The sequence below is a fragment of the Halichoeres trimaculatus genome, unplaced genomic scaffold (assembly GCF_033239565.1).
Source record: "Halichoeres trimaculatus isolate MK-OKI-2021-1 unplaced genomic scaffold, fHalTri1.1 fHalTri1_scaffold_3, whole genome shotgun sequence".
Taxonomy (NCBI): Eukaryota; Metazoa; Chordata; class Actinopteri; order Labriformes; family Labridae; genus Halichoeres; species Halichoeres trimaculatus.
In genome coordinates, this window is record NW_027437181.1 from 6,572,161 (window position 1) to 6,591,777 (window position 19,617).

The 19,617-nt window shown below is 43.5% G+C and overlaps 2 protein-coding genes across 2 annotated transcripts; one reads left to right on the plus strand and one right to left on the minus strand.

Moving 5' to 3' along the window:
• cdhr5a (cadherin-related family member 5a) lies at window positions 1-8,234 on the plus strand. Its single transcript, XM_074665644.1, has 14 exons — window positions 1-155; window positions 1,071-1,243; window positions 1,347-1,406; window positions 2,355-2,444; window positions 2,526-2,612; window positions 2,868-2,972; window positions 3,053-3,238; window positions 3,726-3,816; window positions 4,228-4,325; window positions 4,445-4,651; window positions 4,856-4,969; window positions 5,045-5,111; window positions 5,293-5,453; window positions 6,582-8,234. Exons 1-14 carry the CDS (start codon window positions 62-64, stop codon window positions 7,170-7,172), a joined length of 2,124 nt encoding a protein of 707 aa, XP_074521745.1. The 5' UTR covers window positions 1-61; the 3' UTR covers window positions 7,173-8,234.
• Window positions 8,235-10,408: 2,174 nt separating this feature from the next.
• On the minus strand, window positions 10,409-19,611 carry ctsd (cathepsin D). Its single transcript, XM_074665952.1, has 9 exons — window positions 19,458-19,611; window positions 17,452-17,608; window positions 14,395-14,518; window positions 14,191-14,309; window positions 13,371-13,570; window positions 13,128-13,250; window positions 11,489-11,633; window positions 11,300-11,398; window positions 10,409-10,890 (listed from the first exon to the last, which is right to left on the minus strand). The coding sequence occupies exons 1-9, from the start codon at window positions 19,517-19,519 to the stop codon at window positions 10,729-10,731; spliced, it is 1,191 nt and encodes a 396-aa protein (XP_074522053.1). The 5' UTR covers window positions 19,520-19,611; the 3' UTR covers window positions 10,409-10,728.
• Window positions 19,612-19,617: the final 6 nt, after the last annotated feature.

Consider the following 19,617-nt stretch of genomic DNA (forward strand, 5'->3'; position numbering starts at 1 on the left):
TGGTACCAGCGCTCCTCATCCTCCTCACACACTTCATCTGAGTCTGCTCCGAGACCCCGACATGGACCCTGATCTGAGGACCAAACCTGTCCATGTCCTGCTTGGCTGCTTCCTCTGCTTCCTGTGTGTGTGCTCACTTTGTCGGGCTGAGAGACGTGAGTACACCGAGACTTGTGAGGAGGTGAATGTGTGTGTGTGTGTGAGTCTGTGTGAGTGTGTGAGTCAGTGTGAATGCAGGAGGAGGAGGAGGAAGAGGATGTCTGTTGTTGTTTTCCAGCATTCACGTGATACTGATTAAAATCAGGGATTAACTTCTCTGATGAGTTAATCTGGAGATTTGAGGAGCTGTGCAGAATCAATGAGACAGAGGCAGAAATTAAAACATCATTCAGTGATTTTTCTGTCTTCCCTGAACCATTGAGGGACTCTCTGATCACATTTGGGGCCATTCAGATTCCTGACCCTCAGCTGCTGGTTTCCGAGACTCAAATCAGGTCTGAGTCAGACTATTTAGGATTATTTTGTATGCATCAATGAGAGCGGCGCATAATAAAGAGGATGTTAAAACTTGATATTTACCTTCAGACAGTGTCTGAGGACTGAGTTTAGACGAGGTCTCTTTTAAAGTTTTACAGGAATAAAGATTAAAAAGTTGATCCTAGAACTTTGAGACTTCAGGCTCTGCAGCACAGCTTTAAACACACAGAGAAAGTACATTTTGAGAAAGTTAAATCAGCTTAAAGTCGATGAAATGAGCTTAATAACAGGACTGAAAACAGAATCTCACATCCATGCATTCATGTCTGATGAACGGTAAAGATTCAAGGACTCTAAGGCTCAGGATGAAGCCACAGGATCTGTGTAAAGGTGTGATGTTGATGTGTCAGACTGAGACACGCTAACAGTTTCCTACTGCTCTCATTCATTATGCTAAGCTAAGCTAACACGTTTGATTCTGGGTGGTAGTCGCAGAGTTTAAGGAAGTCCAGCCAGCTCCTGAAGACTCAGCAGAATCTGAAATGTCCTCTGTGGAAAAACTGTCTTCATCCTCTCTTCGTCTCCGCTCTCAGTGTGCACGGTCCCTCCAGGTCCGGTCTCGGTTCCTGAGAACAACACGGCGGATGTCCAGGTGGTGAAGATCAGCTCGATCAGTGACGTGACTCTGACCGTGTCGGTGAACCCCGAGGACCTGTTCTACCTGAGAGGAAACGCTCTGATGGTAAAGAAAGGACTGGACTACGAGGTGAACACACAGACACACACACACACACTCCAATCTCCAATTGTGAGGTGTAACTTGTGAAGTGTGTGTGTGAATGTAACATGTTGCTGTGTGTTTGTGTCAGACTCTGTCCAGTGCAGCTCTGGTGGTCTGGGTGGAGTGCAGCAGAGACGGATTCAGCTCTGTGAGTGAGACACACACACCTTCACACACACCTTTACATGCCTTTACACACACACACACACACACACCTTCAAACACACCTTTTAAAACATCTTTAGACACACCTTAAAACACAGTTTCATACACACATTTACACTCTCCTGAAAACACACCTCCACACAAACTTATACACACTTTTAAACACACTTTCACACTCTCCTTTACATGCACTTATACACAAACCTTAAAACACAGACCTTCACACACACATCAACACACACACTTTTACACTCACCTCTACACACACCTTTAAATATATACATTTACACACTCCTTTAAACCCATGTTTACACACACACACACACCTTCACACTCTTTTACACACATATTTAATCACAGTTTTAACAAACCCCTTTAAAACACCCTCAAACACTCCTTTAAACACAATTTCAAAAAAAACCATACACACACTCACACACTTTTACACACTTATTTAATCACTTATTTACACACACCTTCAAACACACCTTTACAGACACCTTAAAACACACTTTCACACACAAACTTAAGCAAACCTTACACACACCGTTATGCAAACCTTTAAAAATGCCTTTTTACACCTTCACACACACCTTTACATATCTTTATACACCTATTTAAACACACCTTTACAGAAACTTTTAAACATGTCTTTACACACATCTTTAAACACTTTTACACACACCTTTACAATGAAGATGATGATGAAGATGATGATGATGATGCTGATGATGCTGATGAAGATGATGATAGTGGAGATAGTGATAGTGAATATGATGATAGTGTTGGCAATGATGTTGATGATGATAATGAAAATGATAATGATGATGATGATGATGATAATGATAATTATGATTATGATAATAGTGAAGAAGATGATGATAGTGATGAAGATGTGTTGAGCTCAGTCTCTGGTTTGGTCTCTCCTCAGGTGAATGAGTCCGTGGAGGTCCTGGTTGAGAATGTGAACGATAATCCTCCAAACTTTGCTCAGAGTCACTTTGTCCTGGAGGTCAACGAGGTGAGCGGAGGTGATGAAGAGCTCTTTAAGTCTCATCTTACAGGTTTCAGAGGATTTAAACTCTGAACTCCTCTTCCTCAGCTGACTGCCGTGAACTCCAGTGTGGGACTGATCGAAGCCACAGACGTGGATTCAGAGCCGCTTTACTACCGCCTGGAGTCTGCTACGGTGAGATCAGAGCTGAGGGACTGAGACCAGGACCAGGGGGCACTTCCTCCTCAGCCCAGCAGGGGGTGTGACTGACAGGGGGCTGAGGATTAAAGGGACTCTTACCTTAGCAAACCATGGCTGTTTGATTCCAGAGCAGGAGGCTGAACCCCACACGCTTTAACTTTGAGATAGGATGTAAACTTGGTGTCACTTGTTGGTGTTTTATGCAGATATTCAATCTAAACCCCTGTGTATCTTTTCTTTTTTGAGCAGGATAAGTATTTCCGACTGGAGAACATCAACTCTCCAAAGATTCTGGTGAAGAGCATCCTGGACTACGACGTGGTTCAGAAGATCTCTCTGGTTCTGCACGTACAGGTACAAGAGCAGCCTATAAAAGCAGTACATACCTGCAGCTCACTCTGACCTCTGACCCCTGACTTGTGCTCCATGTTCAGGACACGTTTAACGGCTCGGCCTCGGACCAGCCTTTCTTCACCTCGGTGGCGTCCATCACGGTGCTAGTGAAGGACGTGGACAACCGACCGCCGTGGTTTCAGCCATGTCTGAGGGCGACTCTGGGTATCGCCAAACTGTGCGTAAGCACGGGTTACAAAGGTCGGGTCAACCTGACCGAGAAAGAGGTGAGTCCTGACTGGACCTCATGTTCAGAGGCTTTCTCTCTAAACTTAGGGCCATGTCCACAGCCGGGTATTTGGGAAACTGCTTATATTTCTATACGTTTACGCCTGTTATCCGAATAAAAACACAGCTTTACGTTTCCAAAAAAATGTTATTTTCTGATAACTCTTGTTTCATGGTTTCGTGTGGACGCCGGTAAACAGAGTTTTCGGTTCTCGTCACAGCTGAATGATGAGGGCTTGTTCTGATTGGCTGGCACTGGTTTTACATCTGGAAAACTCTGCCAAATATGGGTTTGGCTTGCCCAAAGCCTCACTTCTTGGTGGATTTGCCTGCTGCATGTAGACAAAATAATTCTTTTTAAAAACGAGGGAGGGATATTCATTTTTGAAAATACCCAGTTATGTGTGGAGATGGCCTTGGTCTCATGGTATTTCACTCCGAACAAGAAAGACGTCTGTAAGTCCTAACACTGGTTTGGGTCCACAGGAGGGGCCGTTGATTCTGGAGCCAGGACCGGTGTTTGCTAGAGACGGAGACAAGAACCGGAGTGAGCAGATCAGCTACAGGATCCTCAGAGGTTTAAACTGTTTCTTATTTGAGAAGTCTTATTAAAGCATTAGAGCTCAAGAGCAGACATTAAAAAAAGGAAAGTTGTTTTTTTCATATTCAAAATGCAAACCTGAAGGTAAAATGTCTGATCACCAAAGGCTGGCAGATTTTGTTCAAAAAGTCCCTTAAGAGTTCAGCGAGATCAACATGAGATTTACACAATCTGTGACATCACAGATTGGTGTCTCCCCTTAAAAGGTCAAATTAATCATTTTAAAAATAGAATCAGGATTTTTTTTAGTATAACAGAGTTTCAGAATACTGAGTTTGAGTAGTTTGAAGTTTCTTAAAGATACAGATTACAGATGCATCCACTCTGTGGATTGAAGAATGTCTTAATGAGCTGTGATTGGCTGACTGTGTTTCTCTTTGTCTTCAGGAAATGAAGGAGCTATTTTCCAGATTGACGAGGAAACGGGAAACATCACCATGACTAAAGCTGCTGACATCGTCGGGCCGATAGTTCTCACAGTTCTGGTAAATTCAGCCCATCTAGTCTGTGAGACAGAAACATAAAAGCGAAGCTGGTCTTAATCTAAAGAAAGGCTCTAAAAGTTTGTCCCCTAGACTCAAATCTTGTGAATCTGCTCCTTTAGGCGTCTCAGGTAACCAACAGAGACCAGTTTGCAGTGACGCAGGTGACCATTGAGGTGATGAAGAAGAGCAGGAACCCTCCTCGCTTTGAGAAGGAGCGATATGAAGGATTCATCTACAGTAACTCGGTCCCTGAGAGCATGATCCTCAGAGACCGGAGCACCAATAGACCCTTCAGGGTCCGAGCGCGAGACGAGGACTTTGCTGGGGTGAGAATCTTTATTTACGGCTGTGATAGTTTGGTTTTCATGCAGTACACTCTGCTCTGTGAGCTCCCTGCCATTCTTAACATGTACCTGGGATGCTTCAGCGTGAGGTGGGCCCAGGCAGGGAGAGCAGCAGCAAAGACTCTGGAGCAAGCAAACATCTGTCCTGACTCTGTTTTTCTGCTTTTACGTGTTTGCGTGTCTCAGGGTTTGAACCCTGACATGAAGTATGAGGTTCAGTACAGCAGCTACGTCAACGTGACCTCAGACGGGTTTGTGATCCTGAAGCGAGTGGTGAAGACGGAGTCCTTCGCTCTGCAGGTAGATGACGTTTAAAATACAGCTTAGCGATGTGTTTCCTGACTTTTCTCCCTGACCTTCTTTCTCTGACTGCAGCTCCGAGCCGTAGACTCGACCACAGGAGAGTTTGGGACAGCAGCTCTCTCTGTGCAGGTCATACCTGGTGAGAATCACACCTGAAGTCTCTGTCACACGGGGTCAGGTCGTCATGAATTTATCATGATGATCAAATTTTTGTCCTCCAGTCCAACCTCTCAAAGGCGTCCCTGTTGATTTGTTTTTTAATGTTCCTCATCTTTCATTACTTCAGTTGTGATTGAAGCTTCTCACCTGTCCTCCTCCAGCTGTGGCCATTCCTTCTGACTCCAACATCGGATACCGGCCCGGCGACATGGCTCTCCTCGGCCTGATCATGGCAGCTCTGCTCGTCCTCTGCCTCATTGTGATTGGCTTCCTGATTTCCCGCCTGTTTAAGGGAAACGCTGGCGTGGACAAGATCTGTGAGGTCTGTGTCTCTTCCTGTTCAATGTTTATCACTTTTTCCTGTTTCTGACCCCCTGCACTGACCGTCTATTTTTGACCCTCTGTTTCCGATGCTGCCCCTGACCATCTGTCTCTGACCCTATGTCTCTGACCCTATGTTTCTGACCCTATGTTTCTGACCCTATGTTTCTGACCCTCAGTTTGTAACCCTCTGTCTTAGACAAGGATTCTGACCCTCTATCCCTGAAACTCTGTCTCTGACCCTATGTTTCTGACTCTCTGTCTCTGACTCTATTTCTCTGACCCTATGTTTCTGACCCTCTGTTTTTGAAGCTTTCTTTGACCCTCTGTTTCTAACCCTCTGTCTCCGACAAGGATTCTGACCCTCTATCCCTGAAACTTTGTCTCTGATCCTCTGTTTTTGATGATGTCTCTGACCCTCTGTTTTTGAAGCTTTCTTTGACCCTCTGTTTCTAACCCTCTGTCTCCAACAAGTATTCTGGTCATCTTTCTCTGACCCTCTGTCTCTGACCCTCTGTCTTTGACCCTTTGTTTCTGATGCCCCCTTTGACCTTCTGATTTTGATGCTTTCTTTGACCCTCTGTCTCTGATCCTCCCTCTGACACTCTATCTCTGACCCACCTTTTTAACATTTTGTCTCCGACCCTCTATATCAGACACGCTGTCCCTTACCCTCTGTTTCTGACCCTCTGTTTTTGCCCCTTTGTCTCTAGCCCTCTGTCTCTGACACTCTGTCTCCAACCCACTGTCTTTGACCCTATCTCTGACCCTCTGTTTATGACCCTCTGTCTTTGAACCTCTATTTTTGATTCTTTTTCAAATCCTCTGTCTTTGACCTTCTGTTTCCAAGGCTTTGTTTTTACTCTGTTTCTGACAGTTTTCTGACTGTTCCCTATGTCTTAGACCCTCTTTCTCTGACCCCCTGTCTTTGACCTTTTGTCTTTGACCCTCTGTCTTTGACCCTCTGTCTTGATGCTGTTTCAGACCCTACGTCTCTGACCCCGACTCTTCGATGCTCTGTTTCTGACCCTCTGTTTTTGATGCCATCTTTGACCCTCTGTTTTTGCCCCTTTGTCTCTGACCCTCTGTTTCTGACCCTCTGTTTCTGACCCTCTGTATTGTCCTGCAGTGTCTGGGCCCATGTTTTAAGTCTGAGACACCACGCTCCGGTCACAGAGACTCTCTGCAGTACACCAACGACGGCTTTACCACCGAAGGGGACGCCAGCCGCGGGGGTGCAAGACGCCTCAACAATGTCATCCCCCGTAGGAGCACCTTCCCTACACCCCGAGGACGCGTCATCCCGCTGGAGCGACGGAGCCGCCACTGCTCCTCCTGTGGCGTCTATGACAACCACGTCCCTGCAGGAAGCCCATCAGCGAGGGCGTCCAGGAGGGGCCGTGGGGACGGGGATGACCACGCTAACAGGTCTGTCCTCAACAAACAGCGGAGGAGGGAGGGACAGAAGACCGTGTGGTTCAAAGAGAGTGAAGACTCCTCTGACATCGAGGTGGAGATCATCCCTGACTCCATCGGCCGCGTGGAGGAGGAGACGGAGGAGCAGCTGGAGGGGGAGGTGGAGATGGAGGGGGTCGTCAGAGACCCAGCAGCCCCGGTCAGAGAGCCCGGGGACCAGGACACAGAGCCCGGTGAGGAGCAGGAACAGGGAGACCCAGAGACCTCAGAGACAGAGAGAGGGGGCAAGCAGCAGGAGGGCTGACATGAGGGTCAAAGGTCAAACTGTGAGTTTTCAGGGAGGACGGGTTGCAGGAGGGACAGAAGGACACGACACCACTTCTGACTCCACTTCATAAACCTCCGGGACAGATTTGAGGACCCAGACCTGAAGGCCCCACCTCTGAGAGAGACTGAGATCATAACGTCTCTCAGATTACAACAGAGGTCAAAGGTCAGAGGTCCAACCCTGGGGTTAGAGGGTTCTCCTGCAGATGCTCTCATCTTCTTACTTTGAGTTAGTTAAACTTTTACTCACTGAATTAATCATAAAAACATCTCCCAAGGGTGTCAGACAAGCCCTGCAGTGGGGGCGGAGCCTACAACATATCCTCACCACTGATTGGCTGTTTGCCTCAGCAGAGGCGGGGCTTTCTTTGGATGTGTTTAATTCTTAAGATCCACAGGAAGTCATAATGGAGCAGATCTGTTTCTGTGTCACACTAAGCGAAGCTTGCTGGACGGAAAAGATCGACCTGGACAGGAAGTCAGGCACATAACATCTGCACAATTTCAAAATAAAACACCACAAACAGACTTTAAACTCACTTCCTGTGAAGCACGGCACTCACCGACACACAGAGCAAAGACAAAACAATGGAGATCAGCTTTGCAGCCGTCATTCTGCCGCTCATCTGACGTTTGATATCATCTCTGAATATTCCAGTGGGCTTTTGCTTCTTCTTCTCTATACCTTCACGCTGTTCCTGCACACAGGATGTATTTTCAGGAGGTCAAAGCCAGTTTTAGTTTGAGAGGCGGAGCAGGTAGAAGTTATTTAAAGCTAACTTGAAATGAACCCCTCTGTCTGGTTACCTTACAGCCTGATTTATCACCAATCCCTGTTCTCTCTCTGTCCGTTCCAGCTGCACTAAAACCTTTTCTACTGAACACTAACCAGCTGAGTTTAATGTGAAATAACCTTTACATACGAGTCTGTGGATGAGTTCAAGTCAACTTTTTGTACATATAGAAGTGTTTTCTGTGAAGTTTTAGAGGAAATAAAGTTTAGAGGGTTGGTTATGTTGTTGAAATGTCCCTTTAAAGTCCTGATGAATAGTGTCTTGGATGAAGTCACACACAGGAAGCTGTGACGTCTTACATTCAGACATGTTAGGTTTTTAACTGTCTTTTAAAACTTTATTCTAATTATTTTTCTCTCTGGAGTTACGTTTAATTCCTAAATTGAGCCTGAATATGTGTATTTTTGTCTTAATTAGTCAGAAATCTTTATATTTTGTTTCAAATAAGGGGGACAGTGAGAGTTATCTATTTTAATAGGACTGCAGTGGCCCCCTACTGGCTGGGAGTCTTGTGCACACAGACATAAAGACGTGACTCCTAACAAGTCATTGAGTGTTTGTTTTGGAAATGAATGGAGATCTTAACTCTACTTTTCTTTGTTTAAGACAACTTCCTACAAGATTCGAAGCAACGTAGTAAGTTATTACTCACCACTTATGTCGCGCTGTTGTTTGAAATGTGATAACAAGCAAACTTTGTCAGTTTGTACCGTTGTTTAGTAGCCAGCTATATTTAGCACTACTGGCAGCTCGGTCCTCCGAGAGGTGTCTGTGCACTGCAAAAAAACTGAAATGTCATCAAATGTTTTTATCTTGTTTAAGGTAAAACTTGACTGGATATGAACCACATTCAGCTGATCAGTCCAGAAAAAATGTCTTGTTTCAAGCTGTTTAAAGACAAAAATGAGGTCTGAGTTGCTTGGAACAAGTAAAAAAAAAATCTGCCAATGGAACAAGAAAAAATTACAAGAAAATTTGCTTGAAACTAGAATAGTGTCTTAATACAAGTAACTTACCTCCTGTTCTATGGGCAGATTTTTTTTTACTTGTTACAAGCAAGTCAGGCCTAATTTTTCTCTTTAAATGACTTGAAACAAGACATTTCTCTGGACCAGTCAGGTGAATGTGGCTCATTTAGTCTAAAAAATTCTCCTGAAAATTAGACAAAAACACTTGATAAGATTTCAGTTTTTTGCAATGTCATGTGTTATGTTAGAGAACCCTGGTCATCTAACCAATCAGAGCTAACGTAACCTCACTCTTCATTTTAATGATAGACTCAAGTTTGAACAGACCACTGCAGAATAACTGCTGACTGTGGGTTGGAATCAACATTAGCACTAACAGCTTAGCCCCCGTGTTTTAGCTTTTAGCTCATGCTATATCACTCTGTTGATCTTTCTTCTGGTCTTCTGTCCTTTTTCTGTCTGACAGTTAGGCTCCAGTGTTCACCATCACCACCGAATTAAGCACAGAAATTGTTTTCAGCAGAGAAAAACTCAAGCCTCTCTTCTCACTTCTCAACTTTATCAGTCAATGTGTTGTTAGCAAGTAGCATTTAGGAATAACCTATATTAGTGCTGATAATCTCATTTTAAAGTGTGGATTACGATCAGGCATATATCTAGAAGGGAGACTTTTTCAAGATCACATAGAAAGTCCTCACAGCCCTACAAAGATTTTTTCACTTATATTCAGTATATTCCACTAACTTTTTTTCCAGGAAGTTTGTTTTCAAGTATTTTCATCTAGAAATGAGCATTTTCTTCCTCTACTACTCCTTGGGTAGAATTATCTTGTTGCATGGACAGATAAATTGACTAGTTTTAAGACATAAGACATATTCTCATCAGATTTAAAGTTCATACATTGTATTTAAATACAAAAATTTCAGTAAAAGTCAAATGTTCACAAATTCTTATTAACAAGTGTCTTATTTTCAGTATAAAATGTCTTTTTAGACTCAATATGAGCAACATTTATCTGACCAGTCCAGAAAAAAATGTCTTGTTTCAAGTTATTTAAAGACAGAATGAGGTCTGAATTGCTTATAACAAATAAAAATAAAATCAGCCAATGGAACAAGTGAAAAGTTACTTGTATTAAGACATTATTCTAGTTTTAAGCAAATTTTCTGGCAAATTTTTCTTGTTCCATTGGCAGATTTTTTTTTACTTGTTCCAAGCAACTCAGACCTCATTTTTGTCTTTAAATAACTTGAATCAAGACATTTTTCTGGACTGATCGGTTGAATGTGGCGAAGATCAAGTATCACAAGACAATTTTACTTAAAATAAGACAAAAACACTTGATAAGGTTACCGTTTTATCGCAGTTTACAGAGGAGCTTCAAACTGGCTGTGTCCCCTGCTCCTTTCGATTTTAAAGCTGTGAAACATTAAAGCTCAGTGAACACAGACTCCTTTAAAAGTTTTTATTAGCCAATCTCATAGTACATCACATCAGCAGTCCAACATTTTCCTCCTAAAACCAAACTAAAAGAGTTTAAAAGGAATCCCTGATTAAAAGACGAGATCATGAAGGTGTTAAGACGGTTATACCGCTCACCTCACACACCACACCTCCCCATTTCCCTCAGTCTGCAGATACTCACACACACACTCTCTCTTCAGGTCAGTGCATGACGGCTCTACACACACTCTATTGCTAAAGACGGTTTGATTGCAAAGCAACAGAAAACGTGCAGCTCAGTTTCTCCGCTGGCTCTGCAGCAACGGCCTTATTTGGACTTGGCAAAGCCCACCCTGTCGTTCTCTCGGTCAAACACCGTGTAGTACTGGCCGATGAAGACGTCTCCCAGAATCCACAGGGGCCCGGCGGGGGCGGGGATGTCCAGACCCATGAAGCCGCTCAGACACATGGTCTTACCTGCCTGGGTCACCTGGACGAGAGAGAGAGAGGAGCAACAGTCAGATACAGACTGCAAGAGGTGAAATCTGAGCAGGTCTTTAGGCTTTCAGGATATTAAAAAACAAAAAAGAGTAAAAACATCTTCCAGTGAGGTCAGAAAAATCTGCTAGCTCAGTTTTTTTTATGTCAACGTTATTTTTGGTTAAAGAAACTGAACAAGTACTTCTTTCTGACCTCATCGTTTGGTTTTAATACGCAGATAATAAAACATTAGGAGGTCAGAGTGTGTCCTCCTCCTCTTCATCGCTCACGCCAACACAAAGCCTCTCTTGTTCAGTTTGCAGTGACACATCTCTTCGTCACAGAGCTGGTTTGTTCCTGCAGAAGCTGGCTCTCTGTCGCTCCCTGTTGGCTGACAATAAACACACACTCAGCCTCACCTTCAGGATGTACTGCTCCCCAGTCAGAGCGTACGGCTTTCCCCCGATGTTGAAGGAGATGACGGGCAGAGTGGGGACTTTATCACAGCTCACCATGTACTGAAACACACACACACACACACACAGGTCAGAAACACAGAAACAAACAGGACAAGAGTGTGTGAGAGTGTGAAGGAGTGTGTGTCTGACCTCTCCCTGGATGAGGGGTGTGGCTCCAATGGCTTTCTGCAGGTTCCTGACCTCGGCTGAGGGGCCGGTGATCAGAGACGTCCCCGTGTCCACAATGGCCTCACAGCCGCCCGAACACAGATTCAGCTGAGAGCCCACAGACATCCTGTCACACACACACACCAACACACAAGTTGAAGTTAAAGGTCCCATATTACGCAAAAATCCCTTTATTAAGTCTTTTAGTGAAATTTGTGGGTCTTTGGCTTTCCTCCCAGCCCACAAAATGTGATATTTAATGACAAAACCTGTACTTAGTAGAACTTGTGAATGTAAAATCCTGACCTAAAACAAGCTGTTTGGAATATCCGGGATTCGCCAACCTCAGTGATTCCCTTTTTTGACCAAACAATAGCAAGTCTGACTTGATTGGTCCACCAAAACAGACACTCCCAAACCCCCTCCCCTCCCCACCCACTCCTCTCCCTGCCATCACTGCTCTGTTTTTGGCTGTAAACAGCCACATAGTTCCATGCACAAGCTTCCCATCACAGAAGAAGACAAGACTAAGTGTCTAGAGTTGATTTATCAAGGAAATGTGCCAGCTACACTCAGTAAAATGTGAGTATTTAAATACCGTGTGCTGTGGAGCAGAAGTAAGAGCTTTTCCTCAGTGTCCCCCCTGTCTCTGTGTTAGCTTCAGGATGCTAACTTTAGCTGTGGTTAACCTGTTGTTTTAGCCTGTAATGTTACGGTAAATGAGCTTCACTGTTTTCCAAACATTGTGTACTGGGACCTTTAAAATGTGTGTTAGTTTCTTTCTCCTCTGCAGGACACACATGGTAACAGGTGCGCCACATATTTTGCATGTAATTCCAACAGTGACCACTAGATGGAGCCTGTTGAGCATCATAACCTTCCTCGACATAAGTAAAACTGTGCATGTGTGTGCTAGTCACTTCACGGCCAACTGCTTTTCCAACTTTGGACAGTCCAACAGAGGGCTAGCGAATAGACTGGTCCTGAATCCAGGCGCATTACCAACCATCCTCCAACAAACCTGGGACCCAGGAAATGTGAGTATTTTAAATGCTGTGTGCTGTGGAGCAGATGTAAGAGCTTTTCCTCAGTGTCCCCCTGTCTCTGTGTTAGCTTCAGGATGCTAACTTTAGCTGCAGTTAGCCTGTTGTTTTAGCCTGTAATGTTACGGTAAATGAGCTTCGCTGTTTTCTAAACATTGTGCACTCGGAGCTCATGGCGCCGCTCTCAGTGACGCTGAAGAGTGGGGCGGTATCAGCGGTGGCTCATTTACATATGAAGGCCACGCCCACTAAATCATAGCATTCTGAACAGAGGGGCTATGAGAGCCTGGAAACAATGCTGCTGTGCTTGATTTATTGGCTTTTTGGACCTAAACATGTTACTACCATTTCATGAAGACATCAATGATCCATATTAAACTGCAGAAAGGAGCAGAATATGGGGCCTTTAAAATGTGTGTTAGTTTCTTTCTTCTCTGCAGGACACACATGGTAACAGGTGCTCCACATATTTTGCATGTAATTCCAACAGTGACCACTAGATGGAGCCTGTTGAGCATCATAACCTTCCTCGACATAAGACGCTCTGCTCTGTTTCTGGGTGTATGTGCAGCACTAACCCGTCCATGTGGATCTGCCAGTAGGCCTGGCGGGTGATGTTGACGTATGAGAAGTCTCCGGTGTAGTATTTGGGATCAGTTCCTCCCAGCAGCAGCTCGCCACCAGGCTGTGTTTCTGGATTCCTGAAGAGAGGAAATGAGCATCACGAAACACAGCTCAATCGGAAGAAATCAAAAACTTTCACATCCTTCAGATTCAGTCAACACGGAGTGAAATATTTCAGTAGCAAACAGTTCAGGTACCTGTTCAGGTAGAAGGAGAAGATGTTCTTCTCCACCTTCTTCTGGCTCATGATGTTGTCGAAAACCGGAGCGACCCCATCCACAGAGATCCGGGGATACGCCATGCCCAGGATCCCGTCGAACTTAGCAGCGATGAAGGCCACGCCGGGCTGCTTGATGGCCTCCCCAAAGAGCTGCTTCTCCACCGCCAGGTCTCCGATCTGCAGAGGAGGATAGGATGAGAGATTTCTTTAACCAGACCAGAGTCTCTGCAGATCCAGAAACACAGAGCAGCCAGCATGAAGAATAGAAGGGTGAGTCGGGGACGAGGATGCATCATGGGATCTTTAATGAGTCCAAACAGGGTTTAAACATATCTTTATTCAATTCCTCATAGACTTACACAGCTTCCCTTACTGAAACCTGGACTTACAGAGCGATGTTTGGGCTCTGATCCCTTTCAGATCCCCCTCAGTTCATTTAATCTTCAGCTCATCTGTTAAAGTCTTGGTGTTTCTGACGATAAATCTCAGAGGGCGTTTTCTGTTTCTGAAGCTGTTTGCTATTTTCAGGTTTCAGAGCGTGTCATGTAAGGACTTGTCATGTGAGAGTGTCTCATATTAACCTAATAAGACTATTTGACTGGGAATAAAAAAGACAAAAGGGCTACTTTGATACTTTTTGTTCCGTTTCATTAGTTTTAGCTTCAGTTGTGTGTCAGTTTCAGCCGTTAGTGAATCCAGGATGTGTCAGAGCTGTAATTTCAACTTCTCCATGAGAAAGACGCAGATTGCTTAGTCGCTCTGAAGATCATGTCTACAGAGTGATGAAGTGGTCTTACCGTACAGGTGTCCTGGCTCAGGTAGCCCGACAGACTTCCCGTCCCATACTGGATGGCAAAGTCGGTGCCGTTCTTCACGTAGGAGCTGGACTTAGCGGAGTTGTATTTGTGGTGCAGCACTGACAGAAGAAGAACACATGGATGTTAAACTCCCTGAACCACAGGTGTGTTTGTCTGCTGACCCCATTGACCCCTCAGACTCACAGCAGGCGATGTCCATGATGGAGCAGTGCACGGAGGGCACCCACAGGTTGGAGGAGCCAGTGTCGAACACCACGGTGAAGGGTTGGGGAGGCGTCCCGAGACCAATCTCTCCATAATACTGGGCCTGAGAAAGAACAGGGCGTCTCAGTGATAATCAATAACAACAGTAATCATGAAAGCCTGTTTGGATTAACTCGCATAACTCGAGGCTGAGCTCATGTTTCAGGAAATCAGATTATCATAATCCCTGTACGGAGAACAGGAACGCTCAGCGGGCACAGAAACTGAGCTGAACTCTGCTTTCAAACATCTTTCAGCTTTAGTTTTAGGCGGGGTAATCCTTTATTGTCTCAGTCAGCCTGCTGGATTCAGTTCAAGGATGTGACTGCTGATCCTGGGTCAGTTTCTCTAAATCAGTGGTGGCTGTGACTATCTGAAGTTTTCAGTTTATGATAAAACTATTTTGGACTTTATGTTACAGTTAATCATCAAATCCACATCTTCCACTCTGTGTGTGCTGAAATCTTTGAGCCTGAATCGAACCCTCACAGGGACTTCCTCTCATGTCAGATGATCTGGATCATTGATCTGGTCTGATGGAGAGGGCTAACAGAGTTTCAGAAAAATCACTCTGTGTCCTTTCACCTGATGACTACATACATGTGAAGAAACTTCCTCTCCGTGTGACTGACTGAGCAAACCTCTGATGTTGTCAGATTCTTCAGACCACTTCCTGTTTCTGAGCAGAGCTGCTCTCTGGTTTACTCTGTGTGCTTTTATTCTCCTCTGGCAGCTTCATATGGTTTAGTTTTTATATATGTATTGACACCTTCAGTATTTCTGCTCATTTTTTTCCAGATGTCTTGAGTTTTTCCCACCTTTGAAGCATGTAATAAGCTAACCTAGCTTGGTTCTACCCTTTGACCAAGGAGTTCAGTTCAGTTAATCTCAGTTTGGTACGTAATTTGTTGCGTTTCCTTTGACTAAAACTGGGGCAGGTCTACAAGATACTGACCTGTACCATCCCACTTTTTGGTACCCTTCTGTTGGGGTGCCGGACATACCGATCTGACCCCAGAACAGAAAGTGGTGCTAGAAACACTGCAGTCCATTGATTGGTGGAAAGAACCGTCACTTCCTGTGTGACAGAGGTAATAATCTCCAGTAGACTTTGTGAGGATAACTTTCCTTTCATTTTGAAAATGGTGTCACAAAACAAAGTGCTCTTTGTTTGCTGTGTCGCATTTTTCTTTATCGATGAATATATTAGCAAGGTACACTGTGTCACGCTGCTATGCCCTCATCCTGTTTCATAACCAGTACTTTTTGACAGAATTTGGTCAGTACCTATAAAAGTTCCTAATTCGGTACCCATCCCTACTGTTCACATACTTCTGTGCATACTTTACTTTGGCATTGTCGTTAACCAATACATCCACCAGGAGGCAGCCCAGAGTCAAAAGTTTACGACAACAACAAACTCAAAAACAAACATGGCGACTGTGGAGGAAGTATTATTAATCTAGCTCTTGCATAAAAGACAATAACAAGGCAGAAGTTCCTCAAAAACTTGCAAAATTTTCTTCAAAAAAGTTCTACCCTTTTTATTTCTTCTTTGTGTTTCACTAGAGCTACATATCATATTAGTGATGAGTGTAAATGGGCCTTTACACAGCGCCTACCAAGAAGGACAGTGGCTGTGGAAACACAAACAGGATCAGGTTTTACCGATCCAACTCATACCAAACTGTACTGATCTATACCAAACTGCTTGGTGGGAACAGGGCTATTGTTTGTGGTCTGATAATGCTTAGTCTGACGCTCTGTTCAGAATCCATAAGATGAGGAGTTATATTAAAACCCACCTACCGACTCTAATCAGTAGGTACCTCTAGGGTACTGAGATCTCATGTTTACATGTAACTGGATGTTATCTATTTTTGATGTTTCCAGCAAACTTCTAAAAGATCACAGCGTTACTTTCTTATAAGGTCGAAAAAACATGGAATAGACCCTTTCACTTGTTCGCATCTACATAAGATCAATCAAATCCAAAATGTATGAATAAATATATAAAATCTATAACCAGTCTTTAGTTTGAGGCTATTCAAGAATTTCTCATGCTGATATTCAAAATGAGAGTTTATACAGTTACATTAGAGGTGATGGGGAGGCAGAGCGTACAGCCTGACCCCAGCAGGGGGAGCTCCACCCCAAATGGGCTTCTCGGTCTGAATCTGCTTTCCCTGTTCTCTTTATAACGTCGCTTTGAAGACACTTTCTCTGTTCTGCCTCTTCTCTCCTCTCATCAAGAATAAGGCCGAGTATGAGGAGGTAGGGTGTACAGCTTAATTTGACCATACCCGCAAACAAACTGAAACTGAAAAGGAAGAGAAACCGTGGATTCTGCACACTGTATGATCTACCTCCCCACTTTACCCCAAACTTTCCACAGACTCCTCTCTGTCTTTGGTCTGTTGGTGTTTGGTGACAGTGGGCGTGGAGAGGTGAGCTCTCAGGAGCAAACTGTTGGCGCTGATCTGTCCTCATGTTTAGGTCATGTGGTAGGTTATATCATTAAAGCTTACATATTAAAGCAGAAATCCTTCATGTTTATCTAACATTATCTCAAAGCTGAGACACTCAGACTTGTGTGTTTTCACTCTGTGACTGATTTAAAGTCTGACTGAAGACTGGACTCTGATAATCTGACAGGTTAAAGTCAAACAGAGTCAATAATCTCTCTAACACCAAACCTGAGAACATTACTGTAGTTTTATTCTTGTACCAACACGCTCTGGAAACACACTCAGCCGCACTGAATGCTAAAAACAACACCCTGTCAGCTGATCGGGGCAGCTCTGTGAGCAGGTGGACTGAGTCTGAGGCTGTGATTCTGACTGAAGAACAGAGTGTAGGATGAATCAGCATTTTTGATCCTGTCTGAGAGCAGGTCAAACGCACACAGAGCACCTTTGTTCAGCCTCTCAGAGGTGCATTAGTGAAAGGAAAGACCTCAGAGTGCACAGGTCAGTGATTTAAGAGAGCCATGCTTACATCCAGGTAGTTCTTCAGGGTTTCTGGAGTGGGTCCTTCACTGGAGGGGAAGCCAAAGTTGTACTTCAGGGAGTGTTTGTCTGCCACCAGCTCCTCCACGCTCCTCCCCGAGTCCGTCAACTCGCGTCTGATGGAGCGGAACTTCTTTAAGGGGATTCTGGAGGAGAGGGAAAAAGGGAAAGAGTCACTCAGGAGATTATTTTGAGCCTTGTTACAGACCCCTGAATCAGCACATACGTCTGGTCTGTGAGGGAATGATTCAAATGAACTAATGCACACATGACTAGAGGCGGAGCTGATAAGATATGACCCACATTCTTCAACCTTATCTGCACTGAGTGTTGCAAAATACAGTTATTCATAATGAAGCTGAGACGCAAACACCTGCTGCAGACACAACAAAATCAAACTGTTGAAACAGAACAAACACAGTTTGGTTTTAGAGCCAGTCGTAGTTCACAAACAGCGCTCAATTAAAAAAGTTTTGTCTTCTTTTGACACATCTGACCAATCCTTCTTCGGTTTTCAACTTCCGTCTTCCTTAAAGGAGCAGCCACCTTTCATTCATGTCCAACTGATTCTTTTCAGTTGTCTCAGTAAATTCCAGCTTACCTGTTTTTTAACTCATATGCAGATGATACACAGTTGTATTTTCCACACATCTTAAATAATCCAAACAGTTTAGATGATTTAATAAAATCATGGATGTCTCACCACTTTTCAAAGCTCAACACTGACAAATCTGAAATAACACTTTTCTGGTCATAAATCCTTAAATCATTATTTTTAATTTTGAAGTTTATGTTACCATTTATTATTATTATTATTATTATTATTATTATTATTATTATTATTTTTTTTTTTTTTTTTTTTTTTTTTTTTTTTTACTTTGCTGCATTGGTATTATGTTCAAATACCTTAAAACAGAATCCTTCAGTTCTGAGCTGTTTCTTATTCAAAAACTGACAAAAGAGAATAGACACCTCTCAGATGCACCAAATACATCTTTGTGCAATAAAAATAACAATAAAAAAACAGTACAACATAGAATAATATAACATAATTCATCAGTTTTGCCGAGGACAAAGTTAGTGTCAGAGAGGAAGGACAAGGTTTCAGAGCCAGACGCAGAAAAATAGTAAACAATGTATGAAGAGAATGGGTAAATGTGTAAAAGGTCACTTTGTATTCAAATATAAAAATTACTTTTCTTTGACAGCCTTTATTAAGTTGTTAAATTCATTCTTTGAGTCATTTAAATAAAAAAGAACATAAAAAATATATGTAAAGTGAGATCCACTTCTAAAAAGTTCTGCACAAAACACCAAATGACCATGGCTGAAAAGTTACTCATGTGTGCAACAGAATAGGTAGAGGGTAAAAATATAAATAAATAAATCAGATTCATACAGCCACAAAGGACAAATATTAGATTTAAATAAAATTTAAATAGCGTTTAATCAAAGGCTGTCTGTATTTTAAACAGGCTTCTTTGCAGCCACCCTTTGTCCTTCCCTGTCATTTAGTTCTTGGCTCTGCAGGTTGTTCCTATGTACTTTTTATGGCAGACCCCCATAGATCCTGATAAAAGACAGAGCTATGCTGCAAACTTTGGCAAAAAAAAGGTTGTAGCTCCAGTTCACCCAACTGTTACACTGGCTGTGGATGAGGACTCCCTACAAAAACAAGTAGACATGCTAGGATCAGCCTGTCATAGGATTCACGGATCGACGTGGTAACGCCAGAATGAAGATAAAAACAGGCCCACGTTAAGCTCCGTGCTGTGTGATCACATACATGAAGGTAAGTGTGATCAAAAAGCTTTTGTTAGTACTTGTGTGAAGGTTCAGGTGATTAAATGCGCACACACACCCTTGATTGTCTGTTATCTAACACAGTTAATGTTGTGCAATGCTAACCAACGTCTCTTCGCAGACCAATCAGAGCGCACTTTACTAAAATTAACGACATATTTAAAAAGTTTCTCCTTCTTCTTCTTCACTCACCGGATAATGGCGTCTCCCATGAGGGCGAAGCCCGCAAAAACTACCAGGAATAAGGTCCTCATTTTGTACTCTTCAGGTCCAGAGCACAACAATGACTGAGCAGCTTGCTGAAGGTTTGTGCCGTTTAAGAGACTTTATCAGCTGACTGCCGTCACGTGAG